Source organism: Myiozetetes cayanensis, unplaced genomic scaffold (assembly GCF_022539395.1).
Source record: "Myiozetetes cayanensis isolate MyiCay16 unplaced genomic scaffold, myiCay2020 scf9, whole genome shotgun sequence".
NCBI classification, from domain to species: Eukaryota; Metazoa; Chordata; class Aves; order Passeriformes; family Tyrannidae; genus Myiozetetes; species Myiozetetes cayanensis.
The window spans coordinates 14,953,123-14,980,597 of record NW_026088185.1 but is presented as its reverse complement, the minus strand read 5'-3'; the positions used below and the strand labels follow the sequence as shown (position 1 = coordinate 14,980,597).

Sequence of the window (27,475 nt, the reverse complement as noted above, 5' to 3'; positions counted from 1 at the left end):
TTCAAATATTCTATTCAGTAGCAAAATACACAAGGTGCTTGGGTTTAGGAATATGCTACAACAGATTAGGCAAGGAAGCTTCTGTCCCATTTAAATATACTACAAATATAAATTACAGTTGTACTACATCCCTTAACTGAAAATAAAACAAAACAGTCTCTTTAAAGCACATTATATATAAAATTAGTTATCAACACAAAAATCTTAATGACTAGAACTACTGTTCTTACCTTTGTTTTCTAAGCTGCATATCTTCCATTACTCCTTGGATATGGTCCACATTTTCTTTGTTTTCAATGGTCACATCTTTTCCATAGGCCCATGATGCCTGATTAGATATCTGATCAAGAAGACTTTGACCTTTCTCACGCAAACCTTGCAAGCCTAAGTCTAACAAAACAAAAAGAAAAAAAAAGTCGATGGTCACTCTCATATTTTTTTCCCCTCAATAGAGAGAGATAAAATGCAACAGAATCTGGAGATGGAAGACTGGGAAGTGAAAAGGACATTACTATCTGTCTTTTACTGCCCTTTCCAACTCAAGTTTGAGTGAGCATTTGTCTATACTAACAAAGAACTAAGGCTTTGCTATTTTATGACCTAGCAGATAACAATAAAAGCTGACAGTGAGTCAGCTTTTCAGCATATAAATACCCAGTAAACGTCTTTCCTCCACACAGTTGCACAATACCTACAATATTTATTACTGCTAAGCTGTTGTAGCCTAAATGTTCTTCCACTGCTGACAGAAGTTACATCTGATATGGCTGATACACTTTTCTCTAATGAGATTGCCAACCCTTAAAATCTGCTGTTACATCTAATTTTTGGCAGCTCTGCTATCTGTTTTCCTACAGGAGTATCTCATTTGTGCAGCAGACTGTTATATTCCAATCATTACTACTACCAGATATTATTTTGCTTCAAAGTTCGTTCTCCTACAACTCCATGAACAAGATGATCATTGCAGATCCCTTCCAACTGAAATATTCAATTCCATATGCTTGACAGTGTAACAACATTCAATGTGCCATTTATTAACATGTATGTTCAAAAGTACTACAAAACAGTCAGTATAAGCATTCTAAAACTGAGTGGATAAAAATCTTAGTTATCAAGTTCTGGAGACAAAAAGATCATCTAAGCACTATAATATCAAGACACTAAGAATGATTAATGGGGGGAAAAAGTTTATTTGCAGATGAAATGCATGATAGCGGCATATAACAAATATATATGTTATATGTTAAATATTTAGAAGAAAACAGTTTCAGATTATTTTACCAGATAGAACTACTATATAGTAGATGGCTTAAGCAAGCTAAAAGTAGTTGAGAGAAGCATTATACAGCAAGGAGAGACAGATTTTTCCCACCTGCTTTTTTTGGTGATTTTTTTTTTTTTAAGGAGGGTAGTGAGATTACTGCTTTTTCTCCTGTACTGTGCTCACTAGAATGTGTGCATCTGAAAGGAAGAAAGATTTTGCTTACCAACACTTTTCAATTTCTCTTCCAGTAGTTTTAAAGTTTGTTGAATTGATGCTCCATCTGCTGGTGCTACGTCCACACACAACATTCCTAGTAAACCATCCAATTGCTGAGACAACTAAAATGAAGAACAACACAAATGCTAACATTTAAAAAGAAGCTTGAGCTTCAGAAGGCTGGGTCTGCAATCTCCTAAACGTTCAGAAACTTTTCCTTTTAGAAATTTTTTTTTTCAGCTATAAGGAAATGAAAGTCAAGATGAGAGATAAACGAGCCATCTGGCTGCAGAATTCCAAGGGCATACATCCCTAGATAGTGGGAGAGTGGGAGGCCAAGATTCTACTTTCTTTTTTACGACAAGTATATGAAGGGAGTATGCCATTTTAAAAACGGAGACTATGAAAAGTACACCCAAATTCCAGTTCAGTTAATGCATGTACCTCTAATAAAAAAAAAATAAAACAAGAGAGGGGAAAAAGCAACTTTTCAACTAGTAATCCTTTTATGCAAAATGCTATTGAAATGCAAGACATATTATAAAGTACTTCTCTTCTAAACAGGGGGAATGGAATTTTTCACCATTTCAATTATAATAAGTGATGACTTACGGCATTCTCCAAGTGACATTATATTTCCCCTCACCTCTGTAAATTTTTTTTCCAATGTATTCAACATTTTCAATACTAAGGCAATAATATAATGATAGGTAAGCCTGTGAAAAATGAAACAGAAAAACTTACATCCTGAGCAACACTGTGGAATTCAAGTGCTGCTTGTAATAGATTCTGCCTGAATTCCAGCTGACTGGCCTGCCGGTAACACACATCACTCAGCTGTTGCTGCAATGCTTTCAATTCCACAAGGTCCTCCTCATCCCCTGCATTTAGAAGAGCTGCTATCTGCTGATTAAGCTCAACATAAACAGCAAACCACTCCTAGAAACACAAGGAAATGAAGCATTAAACGTGCCAAATATAATTTTATTTATTTATTATAAACGACATACATCCAACTACAGACTAATAAATAATCAGATTGAAAAAGGAGCTTATTCCAGGTTGCACTGTTATATAATTATGAGATACCACAGAGGAAGAAGAAACATTCCAAACTTCAAATCAACTCAAAAAAAGTGCTTAGTTCATTTTAGTGTATGCATTATAGTATAAAAAAATTGGTGCAGAAAGATGGGAAGATTACAAGGCATGGCTACTAATCCCAGCACAAACTTCCACTCAAACTTTTTAATGAACTAAAAGAGGAATTCCACCATTTTTAAACAAATGGCTAAAGCTTAAATGTCTGGTCTAGAGACAAAAGACCTTTTGCCAAGTGATCACCTATTACAAAAAGCTGTTGACAGGGCTATCTAGGTGTTGCCTTCAGTGACATGATTGAAAGCAGCAGTAATTTCCTTAACACCTTTAGAAAAAATACTACTGTTAACAAAGTGAAAATCATCTCTATCTTCTGAATAAAAGCGTGTCCATGTACAGAAACTTCAAAATGATCTTGTTTCTTATTTAAGGAGAGATTTATACTATTCAATTCCAAGTGTGCAGTTGTGTTTCACATGCTTAGATGACTGAATACATATATACGAGTCAGTTACGTTGTCATGGTGGTGTATTTGCAGAAGAGAATAGTTCAAATATTTAACAATTCTGGAAGATTTAAAAACAACTTGATACATCAAGATCACATTCACATCATGCATGACCGAGATGCCGGTTAAGCAAAATATGTTTGCTCAACAGGTCTTATTTTGGCCTACAGTAAAGTGACCTTCAAATGCCCTCATGCAATGAATTTCTAGTGCTATGGAACAGCACCATCTATTGGCCTACAAAATCTCATCTAATTTGTATCCTTGTCACGCTCCTATTGGGATGTTTGGAATTTGCAAATTATGCCTTCAGCTTTTGCATCATTTATCTACAAAGCATGAAAAACAAAGTACAAATACCCATATTCTGAAATTTTTTTCCTTTTACCCAAAGCTCTCTGCTCACAGAAAGGAACAGAGTGTGAAAAGAGCAAGGAGGGAAAAAAATAGGTAATAAAAAAGTTAAATTAGCAATCAGCTAAAAATTTAAGAGCAGAATAAATCTCTCATCCACCCCAAAAGGGACAACTAAGATGACAACGTGAAAACATCTTCCATTGTCACACAGATATATAAATTCAATACAGTCAGTTTAAAAAACATAACTCTTCCACACTCAACATACAAATCGAGGCTACTGAGTGGGACAAGTCAACTATAATATGAGAAGTCAAAAAAATTACAGATTAGTAATTTTTACATATAGATTGATAGTTTTTAACTTTATATTATATATATTTATTTTTAGGTTTTATTTTTAGCATTAAAATAAGTAAAATAATTGTAATAGTAATTGATTTAAACAAGCAATCAGTGAAATTAAGAGACCAGCACACCAGGTATAAAAAGTATGGGGTTTATACTTTCCATGGGAGAAAGTTAGTCACAACTGTATTTGACAGCTCAAAACCATGGAGGAGAGACCAACACTTGTTTAAAAACAGCAGTTCTAATGTATAAAACATTCAGAAAACAGAATTCCCCTAAAAAAACCTAACTACACCCACCCCCCGAAAAACAAATAAAATAAAACACCCTATGGAAATTAATTTTTTTTCACTTTAGAGTAAATTGAAGTAAAAAAGCCCATTTTCAAATCACGCAGTTTTTCCAAGTATCTGCAAAGCACTATAATCAACAGTAAACAGGTGATGAAAGCAAGCAAGCATAAAAACTGTCAATTCAATTATTAGGAGAGAAAAAAAGGAAAACAGAGAGAAAGTTTACACTCAGCTATTATGAAATGTTTAAAAAAATAACGAAAAAGGTAAAGCACATTTTTCTAGTACTGTTGGGAAAAAATGGTTTTAATTTCCAAACAGGCATCTAAATTTAAGGTAGCGCAATGGTCTCCCAATGACTTCTTCTGGTATTAAATAAAACATTTTTTCTGACTTATTTTTGCAAACTCCTGTCAGCATCTGAGAACCAAGCTGTGTTCCATGTTGCCAGTGCTTTAGTGATCAGCACACTGTAGGCCAACTTGCAAACTTCAGTGGGATTTCAATCATTTCCAGGACTGCATTTAGCTCCAGCTAAAGAGCAGTTCTCTGTTATAGATACCCAAGTGAAAACAAAGTATGTTCAATCTTGGGTTTTATTTGCAGTTTGAAGTGCCAATATGACTAAAAGATACTGACATTTATTTTTGTCTATGAAGTAGGCAAGAGGTTTTGGTTTTTTTTTTTCCTTTCCAAATAGGATTTTAACTGCAAGATGTTTTATACTTCAGAAGGTACTGGTTTTCAGAGTACAACATTGCTTGAAGAGCTTAAAAGAACCATGACAGTGGAGATGGGATTTACCTGATGAAACACAGACACCTGCAGTATGCACTGCTGCATCAAGCAAGGAAACCATACTCAGTAGAGACGGAGTCAATAGAACTAGTGTAGTCTAGGGCAGTGTTTCTCAGGTTAAAGGTTTGGGCTTGTTCTTTTTCTAAATTACATAAGAAAAATTATAACTCGGTGCCTATTTTCTTTGTCATGACTAAAGGGACCTTGGGAAAAGTGAACAGAATTATGGATGTCTACATCAAGGAAAGTAAAGAGGAATAGTACTGTGAGCAACACTCCCTTTGGGAGCACTGAATATCTGTAACCTAATTAATCATCTGATGCAAAGATAAAATTCTACTGAACCTTAGGAAGTATTCAAAATAGAAGCAAAAGCATCAAGTCACTATAGATACAAAACACCATCCGCAAGATTTCATTATGAACATAAAGTATATCTGACATCTTGATCAATGAAACTACTAAGCCAGTTTTAGCTACTGGTAAACATAGTCTAAAAAAGACAAAAATATTAAGTTATTCATTTGAGAAGTACAGGATTCCTCAGACACTTTGGTAGAGAGGAAGAAGTAAACTTATTCATCCTACTCAACATGAAATTTAAAGAACTGCTATAACACACTAAACCCAAGAAAAATCACAGATAGAAATCAACATTTTTCTACACTGGGAAAAAAAAATAATATGCAAATAATATGACCATATTAAGTTCTCAAACTGCTCAGATAATTTCCTCTGTAACGCATAACTTCGTGTACTGCGCAGAATTCCTAGATCCTCATAAACCAAAACACACTGCTCATAACTGCATGTATTATTTTGATACTTGAAAAGGGTATGGGAAATCTCACACTGTGCTGACTCTCAATCTCTTCATGTTTCTGTTGCAAAGCTTGTGAAGCTCTAATGGAATCACCTATTCCCCACTGGGTTCTTAGCTGTTCTGATCCAGGTCCTTCAAGCCAATTGACTACCTGTCAATAAGATAAAGATGACAAAAATAAAGTAGTAAATCAATCATGCAAAAACTGGTATAAACAGAATTTAATATAAGCAGAAACTAAAATATGTTTATGAAAAAAACAGGTTTTTTTAGATCTTTGGAAGTCTAGTTGTTGAATCTATCCACACCCTCAAAACTTGTAAGTAAAAGCTACTTTTCATGAACCTTAGCCTGTCAGCTCCATAAAAGCAGGTGGCAACTAGGAAAAGATTTTTCCTATAGACACTTCTCATTTCATATTTCTATCAATAAAAGAGCTCAAAACACCATTTACATGATAATGGACCTCTTGTGTTCAAACAAGTTATTTTTACCCAAGTGATTACAATGCACAGCTGTATTCAGCCTCACACCTGAGAGCTTTCTCCCTATTTTGCTGAATATATTAACAGTCAAGTACATGATATATATACTTATTCCAAAATTAAATTTACACACAAACTTAGTATTTTATATATTTATGTCTTTCAATTTGCTCTATTCAAATAACAGAAACCTGTTACAGAGTTTTAGTGGCCACATCTCATGGAATCTGCCTTTGGAAGGTCACAGCAATACAATTCTGGACTACCTGGATTGGACTGAAGTATTGAATTTCTTTTATTATTATTTTGAAACTATTTTGTTGGATCTAAATGTTATTCAGAGCAGAACAGTATCTCAAATTTTGGGCTCCTTACACACATTTGAATAATCAGATATCTATGGAAAAATTTCATGATAATGTTTTAAATATCTGGAAAACAGAGATAGCTGCAATGAAACCTAGTGCAGAAGTCACTGCTGGAGTCCTGAAGTAAGGAAGTGCAGGAATACCTCCACATTCTAAACCTTAATAAAAAGGCATAGGAAGTTGGCTTCCTTCCCTCAATGTGACTTTTGTTTAAACATCGATGACAAAACAGCTTCACACAGATTTTCAGGAAATACAATACAATACACAATGTAATCTCATAAACATGAAGACAAATGAAAAAAGGACTAATTAGACCATTTTTCTAATGCTTTTAAAGTACACTGCAACAGTAATCAAGAATGATCACCTTCATTACAGACAGTCACTCAATTCACCCCATCTTTCAGTCATTATGTATCTGTCTTCCCACTGCCTTTTTCTGCCCACCCACCCCTTCCTGCCCCCTTTCAGAGCATATATTCTTTGCTCCAAAGGCATCCTGAGCTTTCCTCACTGTAATCATTTCTAGGACAAATTAAGACTACAGTTCTAGGGTAATTTTGTTTAAAGAGAAACTTTCTGTTGTGCTCAGCACCTCTGCACAGCTGCTGCTGGTTAAATATGGAACTGACCTAGGAGTGAAGGCACTCAGATGTCCCCCTGTAAGGTCAGTGTGGCCTGGAAAACTTACATATGGCAATGACAGTTCTCATGCAAGTCTGAAACAGCGTGCAAGGCTCCTGCTTCGCAGTGCCCTCTGTGACCAAGACCACCTCCCCATTTCAAGTTTTCAGCAACTACTGCATTGCCTCTGCAACTTTAGCTTAGCACATGGCTGTTCTTGTGACAGATGCTTGAACTGAGCAGAGAAGAGTTACTACGGGACATGCTGCGAGAAGTGATGTAATTTTTCATAAAATACATTTTTGAATGGTTAATGACTGGACTCCTGCAAGGCCTCACATTAATTTTAGTTAATTAAGGTTAGAAAAATAGTAACTAACACCTCTGGCTAAGGAGGGACAAAGCCAGAATTTATCATAACATACAGAGTTGCTCCCCAAGCAGTGTTTAGAAAAACTGCTCATCAGAAAACATCTGAAAATCATTGTCGTCTTTACACTGCAGAATGAAAGACAAAGGAAAGAGAAACAAAACTGTTGAACAGAAGTAAGAGGGGTAATTGAAAAGAGAGGGTAGAATAGTGAAGGCATAAGGCAAGAGAGGCAGCTGTTGATAAGAGGCTTTGAGACAGGACTAAGAACTAAGCAGGTCACAGTAGGCAGAAGCAGGAACACAAAACAGGAACACAACAACAGGAACACAAAAGTAAGCCACAAGTGGTAACAATATAAGATGCTATACAAAGAATGAAATAGGATGTAACTATAAGGAACACTAACAGAAAATCAAAACACTAAAGAAAAAAATAACAGCAACACCAGGGAAAAACTCTCTCTCTGTACACCCATTCTAACTGAAAATACTGCAAGCATGTTATATGGCAACTTCTGTTCGTTTTGTCAAAATAAATTGCATGGCATTTTGCCTCTACTGGTTTCTTCCAGTACATCATTAGCTTCTTACTTTTAGCCTTTAACTCTTTCTGTTAGCCTGATTTTCTTCTGTAAACCCAAAGGAAACTAAACAATTTTCTAGATTTAGTACATTTTCCCCAAATGTTCATATGACATTTAGAAAGCTTTTAAATGCACTTTATAAAACTCATTATTTTTCCTGTGTACTGAGACTCAGTTCACCTGCCATGTAACATCTGTAGCCTACACAGAACAAACAAATAACTACTTCTACTACAAATATTGTGAAATGAGGCTAAGTCATGATAAACAACTCTATTTAAATGCATTAACAATGTCAGTTTGCCAAAATATGTTATATATCAATCATCACAACTTTAACACAGGAAAAAAAATCTCACCTGATTATACCCACAGATATGCTGATATGTTCTATATAGGACTATTTTAATTTCTTTTATTTTTATTATTTCCAGCTCAACATACCAGCAGATGACATTTGCTTTTAAAATTTTTTTATAATAATCTGAATTACTACAAAATGAAAATTATCTCCTCAGTAGATTTGTATTTTCACTGCTAGATAACACAAAATTAACTACTTTTTATTTCTACCCATATATGAAATGCTGTGAAGTGGAAGTACTTGACTCGCACTCCTCATGCGTTAGAAATGCCAGTGTTAGAAGGTCAAAAGCAGTATCTATTCCATTAGATTTTGCATATTCAAACTATACAGAATCTTAAAAATACATAAATCTAATTTCTAGTGCTAAACACAAGAGGAATAAGTTAATTCCGTTTCCTTGATTTTCTCTGCAGAGAGTCTGCTGAGATGATGCTGAAAGTACTGATTACATTCCTGTTTCGTAAGGACCAAACCAATTCATTATGACCTTTAACACGCAATTGATTAGGAAGTTTATATTCAGTCTTGTGAGGGTATCCTTGAAATACACAGAGTATAAGCACTTTAACTTAGGTTAAACTACAAAATATTAGACAAATTAAGGAATAAATAATAGCTTATGTTCAGTAACAGGGACTTTAACTGACATAGGCAGCGGAAGGTTTTCTTCAATTCTGAAGCAAAATTACAGCCACGTGCATCATGTTCCTCTCTTTGCCAACAAGTCAAGCATTTGCCCCCCAGCAATGCAGCCATGCACTGCCACAGCACGCAGCAAAGGGACAACACAAAGGTTCTTCAGCACAATGGCAAGAGAGCACATTTAAAATAACCTCCACATATGTGGTAACCACAAAGTAAAGCACTGAGTAAAACTAGCACACTAACATTTGAGGAATGAAGGGAGGCACGAAAGGCTCACCTCTAATTTTTAATTTCACAAGAAACACAGTCTGGGACTTGAGCTCAAACCTCTGCCTCACAGTATTCCAGAACAACTCCAAGCTTACCTGCATTACCTTCTGCTGAATCTCCTCCAACTGTGTGCGCTTGCTTCGTTGTCTACAAACTTCCTGGTAGCGGGTATATTGCTCTCTGAGTGAGTCTAACAGCTTCATGACCTGTGGCTGAGCAAGCAGCTCATCATCCATCGGAGACCAGGAGACCCCTCCATCTGAACCATTGAATCGACGCTGCTGTAACTCAGATAGCAACTCATGACCTTTAAGAACACATGTAACAATGGGGTTAATTTAGGTTTAAACTCCTAACCCCCTCCCACCCCCCCAGTTAGTAGTAAGCATGCCTGCTTTTAAACCATCCAACAGTACGTTTTTGCAGCTAATGATCTTTCATGCACTGGGCACATTTAATGATACAATTTTCATGCAGAATGCTGGTCACAGTTTGTGGGGTGTATCAGTCATAAAGTAGAAGAAAAGAAATGTGGTATATTTTATATATATAAAAGAGATACTGTGAATAACATGCAAATTGACAATAGCACTGATTAATGTAAAAGAAACAATTGCAAGCACAATCCTGAATCTTAAACAACTCTAAGTATTCTGATTCTTCAGAATAGTGAGTAGTATCTGAAGTATTTATCTCAAACAATTTATGTTCTTGTATTAAATGAATTCTCTAGAAGCACTGAAAAACTGACCATATAATTTCTGTGTTGTCTTTCAGGATTTTTATATCAAGTACAACACTTTCACAGAAAGTATGGAGCTGAATACCATTTTCCTCAATATTTTGCTTTCACTTCTCTCACCTTTTTCTTTGTGCTTCTAAGCACCGTACCAAGGTACAGGCTTTCTAGACTGCAGTGACTTTCATATATGCAAAAATAGTATATTTTGACTATTTAATCCTCTGCTTAAATTGTTTGAAGAATGTTATTTTTAAGTTATGTTAAAGTTTTCAGGATGTGAACACCATACTACCACTAAATCCAGATCATTAATTTGTTCCTTAAGAGCTCAATGAACAAGTTAAAATAAATCAGCGTTGAGTCACTAAAGGTAAGTTCATGTAAAAATGAGTGTGCCAACTCAAGATCATCAGTTCTGCAGTTCTTAAAAGGGTAACATGCCAGTTCTCTAAAAGAAAAAAGTTACCACTCAAGTAATTGTAATACCTCAAGGAAAATGCAGAAGCGTAAGACTCTAAATTCAACTGGTGTTATTTAGATAATCAAAACGCCAAGAGCTTTGGAGATTGCAGCAAACAAGTTTAAATTACTCAGCATATATTACTGTGAAATGAAAATGCCTTAAGATTTCAAATACATTTTGCCATTCTACAGAAATGGCAATTTCTACATGCCATTCTACAGAAACAAACACTTTGGATTTCATCCTTTATAATACTACACAGCTGCAGAGCAAACAGACTTAAAGGCTTTTACAAGATATAATTCTACTGGGATAATTTTGAAATTGAATTGTTTCAGCAGTAAAGGATTACCATTTCTCAAGGTAAAAATGTTTTTTTCAAACTAAATTCTTATCAAAATTCTAAGAGCTATACATGTGGATTTGGAGCTTGTGAAAGGAACAGTACTTGTACTCATGGAAAACAGAGGCCTTTTACCTAAACCCTCAGTTTGTTTGTATTTATCCTTAGGAGATCAAAATATTTAATTTGGGAGAGTTGAATTTTTTTTTCCCCCTCAAGATTTCAATACAGTGACTCTAACAGAGAAAGGTTACCTCTTAGGAACTCCCATGATTTAATGTAAGTTATGAAACTTAGTAGCTCAAAAATAAATTCATTATGCCATAATTAAGAAAACAGAGAATGCATACAAACTAATGGGCTAAGGAGCCATCTGCTTACACAAAATTGAAGTGTTGTTTTGTCCAAAAATGTTACCATTAGACAAGGACACACTAATAGGCTAAAATCCAGTGACAGTGTCTACAGACAGTTCATATTTTAAAAAACTTCAAAGATCAGAGTAAGAAATATTGTTTCACCTTTTAACTCAAAACAATATTATCCCACATCTAATAAATTTTTCATACAGGGGGCAACATAAAGCCAGTAGTTCTATGTGACAAATACTACATGTGATCCATACATGAGTTTATAGGAGGCTATAAGGTAAGAAGTCTGAGCACTCAGGCTCTGATCATCACCTTAACATTATGCTTTCTTATTCCACAAAGGTAGTGATTTAAAAACAAATTTCTAGTCCAAATCAGTCTATTATACTTCACTGTCAATAGGAAATTCACCCTAAAAACATTTAATGCTGAATGAAGAGTATAAGCAGCAAAGAGTCAGAAGACTGTATGCTGACCATCTTTTCTGACAGATGATCAGCTCAGAACTAGACTGATGTAAATTTTTAGAATTGTTCAGGAAAATGCAATCTGTACTGTAACCATTTGGTGGCTACTGAGACAAATTCATTCTATAAGGCAAATATATTGACATAATCTAGACAAAAAGTGTTCTCAAAGTAAAACATTAGTTACGGTAATATTGTAAAGATGTTAGTAGGATTGTAAAAATATGTATTTAAAAAGACACATTTGGACTTTTTCCATTTCTTAGTATCACCTTTTTTTAACCCAAAGATTACATTAATGGATAAGCTTGTCACATTGTGAAGATGGCTTAGACAGTTACTGTGCCCTCTGTGACTTCATTTGGGGCTTAAAATGAATTCTGTCTCTTTACTGACCAACATTCTTACTATACCTGTCTGCAATACCGTCTCAGGATCGACTGATGGAAGGAAGTTCAAATCTATTGATCTTGAAAAAAGTAACAAACAAATTATTAAAATTTATATTACAATAGCACAAAAAACTTCAACTAAGGCTAGAATTACCTAATGATGTTAAGAGATCAAGTTTCCTCCCTCGCTCAGTGAAGTCCTCACTTTTGCAACTCAATAAATCAAAACAAAAGTGGAGTTGCATGTACTTAATAATCAGATGAGCATCCATCTAAAAGACTAATGTGTCTTGTAGTCTACATTATAAATGTTTAGAATTTCTTTACACATTTCAAAATATTTAAGGCATATAATATTTTCAGTATTACTTGGATTTCAAATGAAATTTTATAATCCAAAAGCGTTGATTTCAAAAAGTGAATCACACACCTCTCTCTCTCTTGTTGAGTTCCTTTATCACTTCCGTTGTTAATTAGAGCAAGTTCATCCAGTAAAGATGTTGATTCTTTCGTGAACTTTTCAAATACCTAAGTAAGAGGCAGGTATTAATTTAAGAAAATTTTAAGTGGCTGTATTGAAGGCATCAGTGCAAATTTATCCATTAGTTCTGTAAGTAGACTTCAATCCCTACACAGTGTAATTATTTCCCAACATTCAGATGGTAGGGTAGAAACTTAGTTTCATTAAGGGAACAATTAAGAGCACTAAGATTCCTTAGGGAGATAGTGAATATAACAAAGATGGACTGAATTCTGAAATACTGAAAAAAAATGAGATTTCTGCAAAGTCTGTAAATTCCTATGGACATATTTATTCTACATCTTCATTTAATCCTTCGATAATGGTAGCGAATCAAAGCATGTTACACAAGCATCTGACAGTTCACTTGAATGGATTAAAATAACCAATTTTGTGAAGATTTCAGCTTCGAATCACTATTAAAATGGACTATATTGTAACGAATAAGTAAAAGAAAAATGTATCATATTATATAGAAATATTATACAGAAAGAAATACCCTCATCAGTTTCTTTGAACACAAAGGGCTTCTGATTTCAGATAAGAAGGCCTGTACAGTCAGACACTGGGTCCTGTTCAGATGCTTCCTATGTACCTGACTTCTGAGGGTCGGTTTCCATTTTTCTTTTTAACAGAACTGAGCATGACTGGGTGCCTTAAGTGACAAGTACGATAACTTCCAGGTCATTTTGGGTTTATTAAATTATTAATCAATAGCTTGCCAGTAAAACTTCCTTAACTTATCTAGGACTACTTAAAATTTCAGGGAAAAAAAAAAAGGATCTGAGACGGACAAGTCTTAAAAGCCAATTTATAAGAGAGTAGTTTATAAAATATAAGCTAAATTCAATTGCTAAAGAAAAAAGAAAAAAATCCATAGCATGAAAATGTATAAACAGTTGTAAACTATTTTTCAGCTAGTACCTTACACAACCTTTCTGCCCACTTGTCTAGTTTCAGAATTCAGGATTTGCAAGGATGAGATTCTTCATTAATATACAAAACAAGTGAAATAAGCCAAGAGAGGAGAGATAGGAGAAAGACACTTTCAGTTGTACTCTGAACCAAACAAAGCAAAAGTCGCAGAGAGAGTGGAAGTACTGTTCTTATAAATTTTATGAGTGCAGGAAGAGCTGAGTAGAAGCCAGATTTGTGTACATCACACAAAAATGAAGGAGAGTGACAACACCAGATTTCCCTGCCTTCCCCTGTGTCCAGGTGCACCCAGTTTCAAGCAGAGAAACAAACTGCCTTGCCCTAATCCACACACACATAAAGACCATGCAAAGGCCAAAAGAATAAAAACACACAGCAGATGATGCTTTCTCTGCCTTGGGTGAGAACACACAATTCACCAAAATTCAGCAAAATAGAAACAAAAATGGTGAAAGTCCTCAGACTTTGTGAAGGAGGGAGTACTGCTGTGAGATTGGCTGCAAGGAATGTTTGAAGGCTTTAGGTAATGCAGTTGCAACACACTGTGGGGTATTCCTTGTCCAGGATCCCACCTGGAGATCCTCGATGAAGATACACATTTTAAGAACAGATTGCATGGGAAAGGAACACGCTGTTTCATTGAAAATTAAATATTGTTTTGAAAATTCTATTTAAGTAACTGAAAAGCAAGTATCAATGAAATAAGAGTTTAAAAAGATAATGGAGAGCTATGCGCACCAATAGTTGCTTAAACAATTTGTGTCTATTACTGATTTAAGGGTGTAGTTGTTCATAGACATTTACTGCATCTCTATCTACTGGGGAAGCTGCACTGACAGAGGTTTTGGTGTAGGACAGTTTAAAACCTAGCTCTTAGTCCACAAGAGGCAAGAACTAAGAGATAACCTTGGAGGATCTGCAGACTCAAAGTATTTTCTCCTTGTTTTGGTTTTCTACAGCAGGCAAACAATTTCCCTTTGTAGCAACTATACCATACAGTCAGGCTCTTCTAGAGTTAGTCTAAGAGAGCTTCATTAAGGAACTTGTTGGTTCAACAAATTGATTACATTAACTTTATCATCCCTTGAGTAAATTAGTGTTCGTTATCACAAGACTATTCATGTTAATGAACTGCACCACTACACATATGCCAATTTCTCAGGCACTTAGTAGTTCTTACACAAATAAAAATGTCATGGCTCAAGAACGAGCCATTACAAAAAACCCAAATAGCAAAACCCAAAACACAGATAACTAACCAGCCTCTTATTCAACCAGTCCATGTGATCGTAGGTGAGAGTTCCTCCAAAATCTTCTGTTAGTTGGCATGGTTCTATATATCGAGTCAGCTTGTTAGCAGATACTAAAATAACCTGCAACAATAAAATAGGTAACTTGTAAGTAATGCTTATATCTTCCTTAAGTATCTAAAAAGATGGGTTAAATATGTCGAGACACTTAGTAGATCTTTCTGTGATTCAGGGAAAATGACCAAAATTTTTACTTCTAAATGCTTAAATAAAGTATGGCTGGTTGCAGTTAACACGGGGAATTCTGATATGCAGTGTATATCTCATGCATGATCCTATAAGTGCATCATCTCTACCACCTTGTCTATTTACAATAGGAAAAAGAAATGTGTTTCCTGGATATCTGTTTTTCTGGTGGGAACTAATGCTTCATGATTAAGTCACACACCATGCAATCCATTTTTAGTGAATATAGTAGCAGGCTATCATACCACAGAGCACTTAGTATTTTTATCACTCTCTTGCAACACTTAAAATCCCAGGGGTAAGTTTGTGCCATAAAAGTGCCTGCATTTACTGAGCAAATATGCTCAGCAGAAGTTGTATCAACCATACTCTTTCCACGAGTAGTCAAAAATTCAAATCTTAGTATGCTTAAAAGCTGGAGTCATTCACCCAGGAGACAAATCTAGCTCATCAGCTACATCATAAAATATAGCAAAACATAGGTCCCCTGCTAGTCAGAAGACTAAATTCTTGCCTAAATTTCTGCATTCTAAAGGCTCCTGGCTGAGGAGCCTTAAGTTTATTCATATAAACTTAAAACCTTGGCAGCACAGGTTGCTTCAATGTATGGTATGCTAAGCCTTGAAAACCTGTGGAAAAAAACCCAAGCCTCTCTGTGGAAGCAAAACAGATTGGCAATATATACCCAGAAAGGAAAAAAAAAAAAAAAGGAAAGAAAATTTTGATAACCCATCAGATCATTCACATATTCTTGCAGGGCACAAGAATATGTGGAAAGAGTCAACTGGAAAGAGCCTTCTATTCCAGCTCCACGTTCCTGCAGACGTTGAAACTAAAGAATTCACAGTAGTTCCAAACAAATGGTCTATTATTGTACAGCAAAATCTCTCAGCAACATCCAAATATATCTATTGTCCTGTACTCTTAATGGCACATAACTGCTGTAAATGGAATTAGCCTCTAGTTTCTATAAGTAATGCCAGCAACCTGCCCAAAACCCAGATGACTCTAGGTCCAAGAAAGAAGAAGAAAAAAAAAAAAAGGCCTTTGTTCTTTTGGCACACATTTATATTTTAGGTCATTTTTTTACATTCTCTTTCATCTTTATGAATTCACTAAAAAAAGAGAAAATTAATTTTGGTATGGAACTAAAGTAAATAGGGCAGCTGGTCTAAAAAAAAAAAACCAACACAAACAGCTCAGAAAAATGGAAGGACTGCACTGAGACCACTTATTTATGATTTTAATTGAGATCCTTCAGGAGGAGAGTGGGTGAGGACTATGCTTTGTAAACTTGTACCAGGGAGACTTTTTTTTTTTAAAACAATCTCTTGCAAAGCAAAACCTGCATGAAAAAATATTCTAGCCATATGAGAAAGTAATACTCTGACAAAAGAATGTACCCAAAAATGAGATTTGGTCAAAACCAAATTTCTTTTGCACCTTATTAGACAAATTTGGAAAAAGAAAAACTTCCACCTCATTAATAAGCCTTGTGGTAGCTTAAGTTATTACTTCAAAACCCACTCATTCTCTAGGTTTCTTTTTTTTAAACTGTTTCTTTTTTAAACTGTTCATTGACTGTTCACTACCCTAACTGCAAAAATCCTCTCTGAAGACTTTGCAAAAAGTAAACAAACATTTGAATATTTAACTAGATGGTGGCAGAAAGGAAGGGTCATGAACAGAATTCAGCTCTTGCTCTAGACTTAGACTGGTGGCAGTGCTAATTTAACATCCTTAATATGCTTTACATTAGTAAATTAGCTTTGGTATTTTCTAGACGTCAAAAGTGCGATTTGCCTCTCTGAAGCTTCTGAAATAATGTTTTAATCAGCTACTACAGGTTAATATTCCATAAGAATATAGACCAATAGCCAAAGAAAACAAAAATATTGAAAAATGGTAGATGTGATGTGCATGATGAAAAGACACTTCTTTTCAAAATCCAATAACAGTAATTATCTTTGACCTTTTGTGAAAATAAATGTGAAATTATCACATCCTGAAAAGTATTTTCCCTTATAAACTAGCATTCCACCTTTGCCTTTGAATGTCACAGTTCAACATAGGTATGGATAAAGTAATTTACAGTTTTAAAAATAGAAATAACCCCGTTTGCTTGCAACTGAAATGATTCTGGTTTTTTTTTGGTTTTTCGTGGTTTTTCCCCCTCCCCCCAAAGTCATGTGACTATGTTGACTCTAGAAAAAGAAAAAAAAAAGCTTTCTTAATCTAAAGTAGAAGTGTTTAGACAGCAGATTATAGTTGGATGTTAAAATGAACATCTTAAACTTCCCAAGGGAGAAACAAACAGATGGTAAAACGGAAAAAAAAAAGTATCAATTATTGAATCCTTAAATCTTTGCTTCCCTTCCCACTTGGTCCACCCACTTCCAACAAAAGTGACAGCTAATAAAGCTGACAGTGGTAGTAGGTTTCAAACATGTCCTTTTTGCTACCAACAGAAACAGCCACAAAAATCTTTATCTGCACTCAGTTCTTTTTGAAACCTAGAAGTGTGGTAGCAGCTCCCTTCCTTACTCCACTCTGATCAGCAAACTTGCTTTGTACAACATTGGCCTGCTAAAACATTGTGAAAGCCTTTGGAGAAATTTCCCAAAGTGCTGCTCCAAGTAGAAGTGCTGTATTTTTTCATAAAATCAAAACACCCTTTTTAATAACTGTAAATAAAACAAAAAAAAACAAACCCAAAAGCCTGTACTGCAAAGTCTTGTGCCTTAACTGCAAAATTCTATAGCTCAGGAGTGAAAATATATGATTTTGACCCATGCAACATGTATCTTGTAACAGAAGTGCTTCAAATACTGTTTGCAGAAAGCTGACCTCTTTCTCTAAGTCATTTGCTGTTTTCTGCAATTATTTTCATTGATCATCTACAAGGAGAAAGAGGCAGATGTTAATATCAGAGAGGAATTCTTATGTTCAATAGGAAATGTAAAAGTGTCCCTGAAATGTTAAATACATCTATCTGAACTTTCTTTCTTTCTTGAGGGAAGCAATGAAAGAGCTCTTTAATTCAAATGTCACAGAGTCAAACACAGGAGCTATTTGAAGAGAGGGTGCTGTAAAACTTCAGTAACAAGGCACTTTTTCTTAAATGTGTAATATCAGAGCAGCCACACTACTGAATCAAAAAAGGAGTAGTTACTTTCCAAAAGAGAACAACACATGTCCCCTAAGAATACAAAATTTGAACAAGTGAAATTTAAGCATATGATCCTCTGAGCTACGTAAATATCTGCATTTATCTTCACAGCTTGGTATCAATGAGTAATACAGTCCACTTCTGGGATAGGAAAATTATCTAAACAAATTGGATAGTAATATTCTACATCATTATTAGAGTAATTTTTTATACTGGAAATAGGTACAACTACACTGTAAGGGGACTAAATCATATTTGTAATCTCAGGAGTCAGGTCTTAAAAAATCAGATTTGGTTTAAAAGAATAAACGGTGTTATCATTTAGAAAAAAAAATTACAATTAATTGGCATTTACACAACACTGTAAACCTAAAAATACATTGAATTTCCCAGAACAAAAAAAAGAGGCAATCCTGGCAAAATAATTTATGAGAACAGAGAAAATAATTAATTACATCCACATATCTATATTGAGTATAATTTGTTGGTCTGGGTTTGGTTTGGGGGTTTTTGTTCATTTTGGGTGGGGTTTTTTAATTTATTTTGTTTTTACATGTCAAGCAACCTAATATTCTACAACCAAAAAGTATGACGATGTTCACAATACTTTGTATTTTTTTCCAGGTGTGGCCAAGTACTGAGCAGTTCATATGAACTGAATCCTAATTGTTTTTTAAAGCACAATCAAATCTGGCATTTGGTTTTGGTTTCTTCTTCTTCTCCAGCAAAACTCATCTGCTGGAATAACTTCAGTATAGCCTCAACTATTCTCCTAGTGATTTTGCAAGGATAACTATGGCACTCTAAGCAACAAAACATAGCTGCCCATGTATCTACTCTGACAGTGATTCATTGCCAGAGAACTGTAAAGCCATGACTTCCTTTTCCTGAGGAGAATAATTCTATTTTTTGGTGCTACATACTATTTCAATCCATTTTGGAACCACTATTTGATTAAAAACTGAGTAGCTTAAGGTGTTATTTGTTAATATGAAACACTAATCTAAACAAAGATAATTTTCTTTAATATTACACAAGAAATACAAGTTAAATATTTACGTGGCCAGTATCATGGAAATCTGGCACACTAGAAACCCAAGAGCAGCTAGCAGAATCTAGATAAACACAAGACAAACTGTCAAGTCCACTCCCAGTCACTGCCTTCTTCACTCATGGTTTTACCCACTCGTTCACCTGTCCCTCCTGGGCTCACTGATAATCAGCACACTATCCTTTTTCCACCTCAGAGAGGAGAAAATAGGCACAGATCCTGATATTTCCCAACACACCCTTTTCTCGGACTGAATTCAGAGTATGATGTAAATGCAGGCTTATGAGCTCCAGAGACAATTCCCTGATTTGGCCTAGGTTTCTAAAAGAAAGTACCCATTGCTTCCAGCAGCAACAAAGACACATACATGCAGATGAAAAGAGAAATGCAGTTAAACAAACATAATTTTGATAGAAGATTGGAACTCCTCTATGCATTTTTGGGAAAGTTCACAAAAGCTACAAATTTTAGTGCCTCAATCTTAAAATACTGTACTGAAAACGGACAAAAATTAGGTACATCCTACAAAGTGTTATTCATTCATCATTCTGTGGAGAATGACGGACCTGATTCTGACACTATTACTAGACTGTTAAGAGTTTTCAGCTGCTACAGTGCAGGTGTGAAGCATTTAGAACTGCTCAGACTTTGGATTTCAGGACTATGAGGATGCTTTTGCTATAAACTCCAATTTTTTCAGCTAAATCCCAGTAGTATACCACCTAGTTTTTCCTTTCTTTTTTTTTTTTTAATTCCCTTGATTCCTTATCTCCCAATCCTAAGCTAACTTTTAAGATTTTCTCCATGATTTCCACATGATAACAACAGCAAGCACACTGTCTTCCTCTCTGCTCTCGACAAACCGATTTTCAAAGTACTAATCTAATACCTAAATCAGGCTCAGAGACTCTTTTTCCTCCAGGTTCCTTAAATGAATGGCATGCACAAAATAACCCCACCAATCTGTTGGTAATTTTTGAATTGTGTACAAATTTGTACATTGCATCAATTTGTATGGTACATTTTTTCTTCCAGTTAATGCTAATTATCTTCATATGAAAAGCTCACGATCAAATACAACACACTACAGCTACTAAAAGTGATTTGTTTCACATCACTATGCAGATACAATAAAAAAGCAACACCTCTGAACTCTCCAAAACACAGAAATTTTTATACTAAAATCCTGTTCTTCAATCTTTTTAAACATTAACATTATTAAGTATTGCACTGTAATATATGCAACATTTCAGCTGAAAGACAGCCTTGTAGCAATTAAGACAACTCTCCTGTTATGAAGCATGGCACAGGACCAGATAAAACTGCTTCACTTAACACATGAACTGGTTGCTAATAAGGGAGGAATAAAGTTACAAAGAAAAATTCTGCCGAAAGACTAATGGGATTTGTCCTGAGGCAGGTCCAAAACCAACAGGAATACTAACCAGAAATAAGGACATGCACTTTTACTCAGCTGATTCAGCCCACCTCTTTGTACTTATCCACCCAGTAGCCCTTTTGATCTCAGTTCCCACATTTACTTTCAGTGCTTTGCAACTCATCATCACCACATCACACTGAAGCAGAGGATCTCTGCCTTTGAACAGAAAGGAAGGCACTGTTTTTAATGGCTTCATATGGCAACATTAAGCAAGATATTAAGAACAGATAAGGTAGCAGGAAAGAGGAGGTAGATGTAATGCCCCATTAGAAATTAGAAATCACAGTTACACCACATTTACCAAATAAAATGCAATTACACCCAAGTGAATAAAATAATTTCATACTTTCATTTCAATTTTACATCATAATTATTTCACTGGTACAAAAGCAATCCTGAATTTTCCTAATAGTTATGCAAATCTGATCCGTGATCTGAAATACAAGTTGGTCATTGCTTTGTTTTTACTGCCAGTAATACAAAATTATGCAGCTGTAGATTTGTGCATGAGTTAGAGTCTTATCAGTGTCTTATCTGCACTCCTATCCAAAATAGAGGAAAGACATACTACTGTTCTCTAATACAAATATTATTTGGAGCACAGAGAAGGTGGGTCATTTTCACTGAAACAGTTTCCTGATTTCAACCAAGTAATGAATAACCAATAGAGTTAATGAATAATCAAGAACAAAGGCTTGCCTAATAGCAAGGGTGAGTCTTCAATATCTGGGAAAGCACGTGATTTTTCCTACTCTTCTCAGCTTTTCCTATCCTTTAATGAAGAATGCCCTTTAAGAATATGAGTTACTGAACAGAAGGAAAACTAACCAACCAACACAAGCCAACAAATTGCAAGATATAAGGAAAAGCCTTGAACTAGGATGGTATCACACAGTCTCTTCAGAAACATCTATAGCAACTTTATAGCAAGAGCTGCTCATGGTAGATGAAAAGTCAGCCTCAGTTAGATGAAAAGTTGATGGCAGCCCCTCATGCAAGCAAGCAGTCTCACCCTGTTTCAGAAAGGAAACTCAACAACAAGCACCTATCAACCAAAATGAGAATTTAGCAATTACCTGTTATATTATACATACATATGTCTATATATAATACAAACATCTGATTTGCCCATGCATCAAGCCAAGATACAAGGAGGCATCAGGAAACAAATCTCAAGTTTTCTTCCTGCCTCCTGACTACTTTTCTTACAATTGACATATTTTGATACATGTTTGCACAAAGTGCATCTCTCCTACTTTAATGATATTCTTCTTCCTAAAACTTTAGAACTATTAATTTAAGACAATCTTAGCTCAAAATTTCAAGTCAGACAAAAATGTTTACACTTCAGTAATAAAAAAAGAGTTTAGAAACAGAAACCAAAAGGTTTAGTTACATTACTCCGGTGGCCTATGCCAACATGATCATTAGCACAGAACACACTTTATAAAATTACTAAGTGTGTTAAATTAAAGAATTATCATTTAATGACTGTTAGCCAAACCTCAAAGTCAAACAAAAAATCGATTTATTATTGCAGCCATGTAAAATTACCCCTGCTTCGTTAATTTATTTTCTGAAGGTTTATTTGTCTAGAAATGGATTCTAGCAGTCACATTAAAGAAAAACCCAAGAAGAACCTTCTAGAGGACTGACTTCTAGACTAGCAATACCATCATATATACACTAACAACTGATGTATAAAATTCTTTTATAGCACAACTTCAAAGAGTTCCTGAACTTGTCCAAACACTATATTTACAGGTGTGCACATGGGAAAATAGAGCCTAAATCAGACAATAGAGTCTTCTAAAGAGAAGGCTTTGCCATTAATACTGCTGCTCTCTAAAATGAGACATTTTTTTACCTTATGCCCTGAAAGCATCTGTGTGAAACTGAATATTGCAAACTTAAGTCATTTTCTAAATAGCAGCTCTTAAATCATCTTTTTGACACAGATGGTTAGTTCAGATGCTCTTTAAATTCTCATCTTGGATGTGGCACCAAACAACAGGCTAGTTTAGAAAAGGTAGGCACCACCACACTCATGTTTTTGATTAAAGAAGCTGTGACTGGGCTGCTGCTACATGCCAAACTTCAAGGTGGAAACAATCTACGATCGCAACTCTTTGCCAGTCTTCTTAAGGGATCCAGGTGACAGGACTGACAGACATCTGTGAAACCCAAAGTATCTAACTGCAATGGAAGTCACATAATTGAAACCAGTTCCAGTAGCAAAATTTCAGGCACTTGACTACCTTTCTTATTGAGTAGCTTGCCACCTAAGGACTTTTAAACACCTAAGTAGCTGTTCAGAGATTTTTTTTCGACTGCTGTGCTGAACTCAGGCTACTTTTCAAACCTATCTCTGAAAAGGTACTCAAAAATAAAATATGGTCTTCATCTGTAGATAAACAACCTGAAGGCAAACATGCACAATTTCCTTACTTCTAAGATTTATAAGCAGATTATACAAAATGAAGTAATGTAATAAAAAGAATCTTAAGGTATACACCTAACTAACTAACTAACTAAATATTTGGACACCTCATTGAAAAGAGGTATCTTATCCCCTGCCCCCACACTCCTTCAGAGCACTTCCACTTGCAGGAATTGTTTCCAAAAATGAAGCCACCTATTCTAGGTAAAGCCTGATACAAGACTTAAAGACAAAATTCTAACAAATTAACAGAATTATATCTAGATGATAAATTTCTTTTTATATTATTTAGCAGTTACAAAACTTTTCAGCTGCCACCTTCGAATTCCCATTTTCCCTGAACTAAGTGTTCTGCACTAGGAATATTCAAGAATGTTATAATCTTACCATCAGAAAAAATTACACAGCATTGGTCAAGACTGCAAAATGCTTTTCTGTTAAATCTTTCACAAAGAAAACAAAAAAAAGATGCTAAGAGTTTTGTTGTACAAAACAAGTATATATTTTAGTATTTGGTAAGCAGAGCAAGCTTGTAGTTCAAACAAGATTAGCATAAAAAACGATTGGAAAGATTGATAATACAGATAATTCTCTAAAAAACAGGGAAAACTGTGGTTTCCATTAACCTCCAAAACAGATACAACAATGGAACTGCTAACATTGGTGTGTAGTCTCTCGTACACACTCTGCCTCACAACTAGAACAGTATCAGCTTATATTTGTCAAACTGAAGGGAACTATAGCCTTTGTTACTAATGTAAAAGAACTCAAAAAATGAGAGATGCACATAGTAGCAACAAAATGACTGTCAGAATAGTTATTACTGATATAGTGACACCATACAACGTGTATCTCCACAATCTATTACAGAAGTCATGAAAATTTCACACTAAACCCCGTACAACAGTTTCTTACTCAAAACATCCACAATATGGATCAAACAGCTTTATACCATTGTTGAGCAAAGAATTAAAGGGCACACATTTCTAATTTGAGACCTACTTCATTTAATACTCTTATTAAAAAGAAAGAAGAAGTTAAAAAGTCACAGTGGTTTGTTGAGGATATCCCCAAAGTATCTGGAATGGAACTAATTTAAAGACATCTGAATTGTCATCCAATTATACAGTATTCGAGAAACAGTATTTTTGACTGAAATAGACAAAAGCTCTACCTACCTCAAAGCCAAGTCTATCTTTCTCTTTCCAAAAACAGAAATGCGTAACCTTCTTATCCCAAAATTCATCTGGCTTTACTACACACACAAGTGACACCTCAGCGGGAACAACATTCTGTAAAACAAAAGAAAAAATTTATAAAACATTCAAGATTAAACCTTCATTTACCACATTTACATTTCATCATCTATTCAAGAACTTATAAACTGCAGACAAAAATTAGTCTGCTGCATCTATGTCACAGGTTGGCTCTATCCTGCTTTGTAGCGCATTGCACTGGATTTCGTAGGAAAATTGTGTCAGAACTAAAAAGAAAATGTAACCTCTTTACTCCCAGTCCTGAAAACTGACCATTAGTCCATGCTATGGTAATTTGATAAAACATGAACTATTGGCTAGGCTTAATTTTATTTAATGTATTTTATTTTAAAAAATAATTATTACTATAAAACAAATGTTATTTGTTATGCAGAAAGAAATAGTAATCATAAAGTCAGAAAAAAATGGTGTACTTTGTTACCAGTACACACATCAAAATTAGACCCTATACTTCTCTAGGATGTATTGCCTAGACTGGAATGAAAGGGCTAAATGTTGACATTTCAAAATATTAATTCATTACAATATTACCAATAAAACATTTCTCAGCCTAAACCAGTAATTTTATCTAGTAGGTTGATTTTATACAGTCACACTGAATGTATATCAAGGAACAAAGACTCTTGATTACTCCCGGGTCATCAACTATAGCAGCAAGAGTTAAAAAATCAGAGTGGTACAATAAAGGTGATACAATCCATAGGATTTCTCTTTAAATACTTCATTTTATTTTAAAAATGTAATTCAAGAAAAGTGAAATACTTCCAACAGAGAATTCAGCACAGAAAAAATTAATTATTACACCATTTTAATGAATTTGCAAAAATGATATACAAGTAGAAAGTATTTTGAACACAGGAGTGTTTTGGGGAACTACGTATGTTGAAGCAGAGAAATCTCACGTGATCTGCACAAGTGATCAGTTTACATAGAAAAATGTTCTTTATTGTTTCCTTCTTAAACTAAAGATACAGATGTGGAACTTCTGTTTCTGCAGGCTGCACACTGGCAGGATGCATGCTGAAATCAGAGCAAGGGCAAATAGCATCCTTCCCACCAGCTGCAGTTGCCACCAAATGTCACCACTGGCTGAAGCAGAATCTCAGTCAAGACCATAATCTGAATACAGTGGATTCAAATACTGTAACTCTATTAATAGGGAAGTAATCTTAGTCAGGAATAGGTGAAAGACACCTTGAAACAGACTTCAACAATGACCCGGCAGGAAAAAAAAAAGAAATTACTTGTATTTGACACACTTTCTGAGGCATCACATAGCTCTGTGGGAAAACTGCTCTGATAAAGAGAAATCATCCGTGCAGTAAGAAAGCCATTAGTTCAGGTGCTCTAATGCATTAGGAACACTGTATCTTGCTTTTTCCTTATTTATTTTATTTATTTATTTTTCTTTATTTTTCTTTATTTTTCTTTATTTACTGAGACTAGAAAATAATCTATACTGTTCAGTAGAAATAAGACTCTATTGTAAAAACTACAGTTCTGAAGAGCTAAAATTTTATGTCTTTTAGAATTTATTTAACTGGAAATTGTCACAATTTTTTTTTATTCACTTCCTTTTTGTGGCATTCAAAACATAATTTTTGATTTGAACTGTTATGCACAACAAAATCAACTATATCCTATTGCAAGGGAAACAGGCTAGTACAGTATGTTGCATCAGAACCTGCTCAGCTGCATTATCAGTGTGAACTGTTGCCCTGCAGACATTCCTATCCTCATAGCTGGCAATGCCAGGAGCATATTTCTGTATTTTTTTTTTTTACTAAAACTCTGGTTTAGAAAAAGGTCTACAATTGTGTGTTCTCAGCAATAAAGAATTTGTCTCTCACTTGACTGAGCTGTATCATCTGCTTTTCAGAATTTCTTCCTGCACAGAACTCTGTCACAGAACCACATTTGGTTTATAAGACTATAAAATATCTATATCTCAGTCAAGAAATTACTGCCTCTACAGTACAACAGCTATCAGGTTCACATCTATAAAACTCAGTCAACTATAAATGTATAAAAATTTCTTTACCTGTAGCATCAACACAACTGTCTTTACCACGTTCCACTGAGACTTTCTGCCATCCACTATCACAGTGAATCCCCTAGCTTTACATTTCTCACTAAAAGAAGAAAAAAACAAAATTTGTGAACAAGTATCTTATCACAATTTCAAGCCTCATGTAAAATACAACTACATAGTTTTTTCCTTACAAAAATGCTGTCGTATAAAACTTAAGTCTACTCATTCATAAAATAACTTCGAATTGTAATGCTCCAGCACATTAATAGAAACTGTAAATTACAATTTTTCAGTAGCTTATGAACTGTATTTCATAATACAAGTATTTATTTAAACTTTAGCAACTCTGAAAAGGTTTCATAATCATAAACTTCAGAAAAGAGATCAATTTACAGTGTTGTATGAAAGACAAAGGGATGTCAGTTTTCACAAGGTTACTTCTGAATTTACACAAATTTGAGGATACAGCTACGTATCACTTGATGCATATCCAAGCAGGAAACAATCTCAACATGCTTAAATTTCTTTCCTGAACAAATTAACTGAGAATTGCAGTGCACAAAAAGCCTCTACAGGACAGAGGTTTTGCTTATAGATCTACAAGAAAGAGTATTTTAGACTGACATAATCTCTTTTCCTTCTAATAATGTTTGAGTCTGTGTATAGTACAACAAAAAACCAACCAAACAAACAAACCAACCAACCAAAACAAAAAAACACCACCTGCTGAAAACAGCTGCAAAGCCAAAAGTTCAGAGGTACTTCTGCTCAAACACCAAATGGGAGAAAACAGTGAAAACTTTCCTCACTCTCTGTGCATTTCCACAGAGACCTCTCCAGTTCATTTCAAACTGAAGCTGGTAACAAGGTGCTCACAACAGCTGGACAATGTTCAGTGGTGG

At 34.9% G+C, this 27,475-nt stretch overlaps 1 protein-coding gene across 3 annotated transcripts in view; it reads right to left on the bottom strand.

The window, feature by feature from the left end:
- SESTD1 (SEC14 and spectrin domain containing 1) overlaps nt 1–27,475 on the bottom strand; it is a 55,067-nt gene that overhangs the window by 9,436 nt on the left and 18,156 nt on the right. For all 3 annotated transcript variants that reach the window (XM_050339966.1, XM_050339968.1, XM_050339967.1), the window contains 10 exons: nt 26,583–26,673; nt 24,443–24,556; nt 14,927–15,040; nt 12,642–12,739; nt 12,233–12,288; nt 9,529–9,740; nt 5,744–5,866; nt 2,228–2,422; nt 1,491–1,605; nt 231–390 (listed from right to left, as the gene is read on the bottom strand). In XM_050339966.1, coding sequence (XP_050195923.1) covers nt 231–390; nt 1,491–1,605; nt 2,228–2,422; nt 5,744–5,866; nt 9,529–9,740; nt 12,233–12,288; nt 12,642–12,739; nt 14,927–15,040; nt 24,443–24,556; nt 26,583–26,673 — 1,278 coding nt within the window. The remainder of the gene's footprint in view (nt 1–230; nt 391–1,490; nt 1,606–2,227; nt 2,423–5,743; nt 5,867–9,528; nt 9,741–12,232; nt 12,289–12,641; nt 12,740–14,926; nt 15,041–24,442; nt 24,557–26,582; nt 26,674–27,475) is intronic.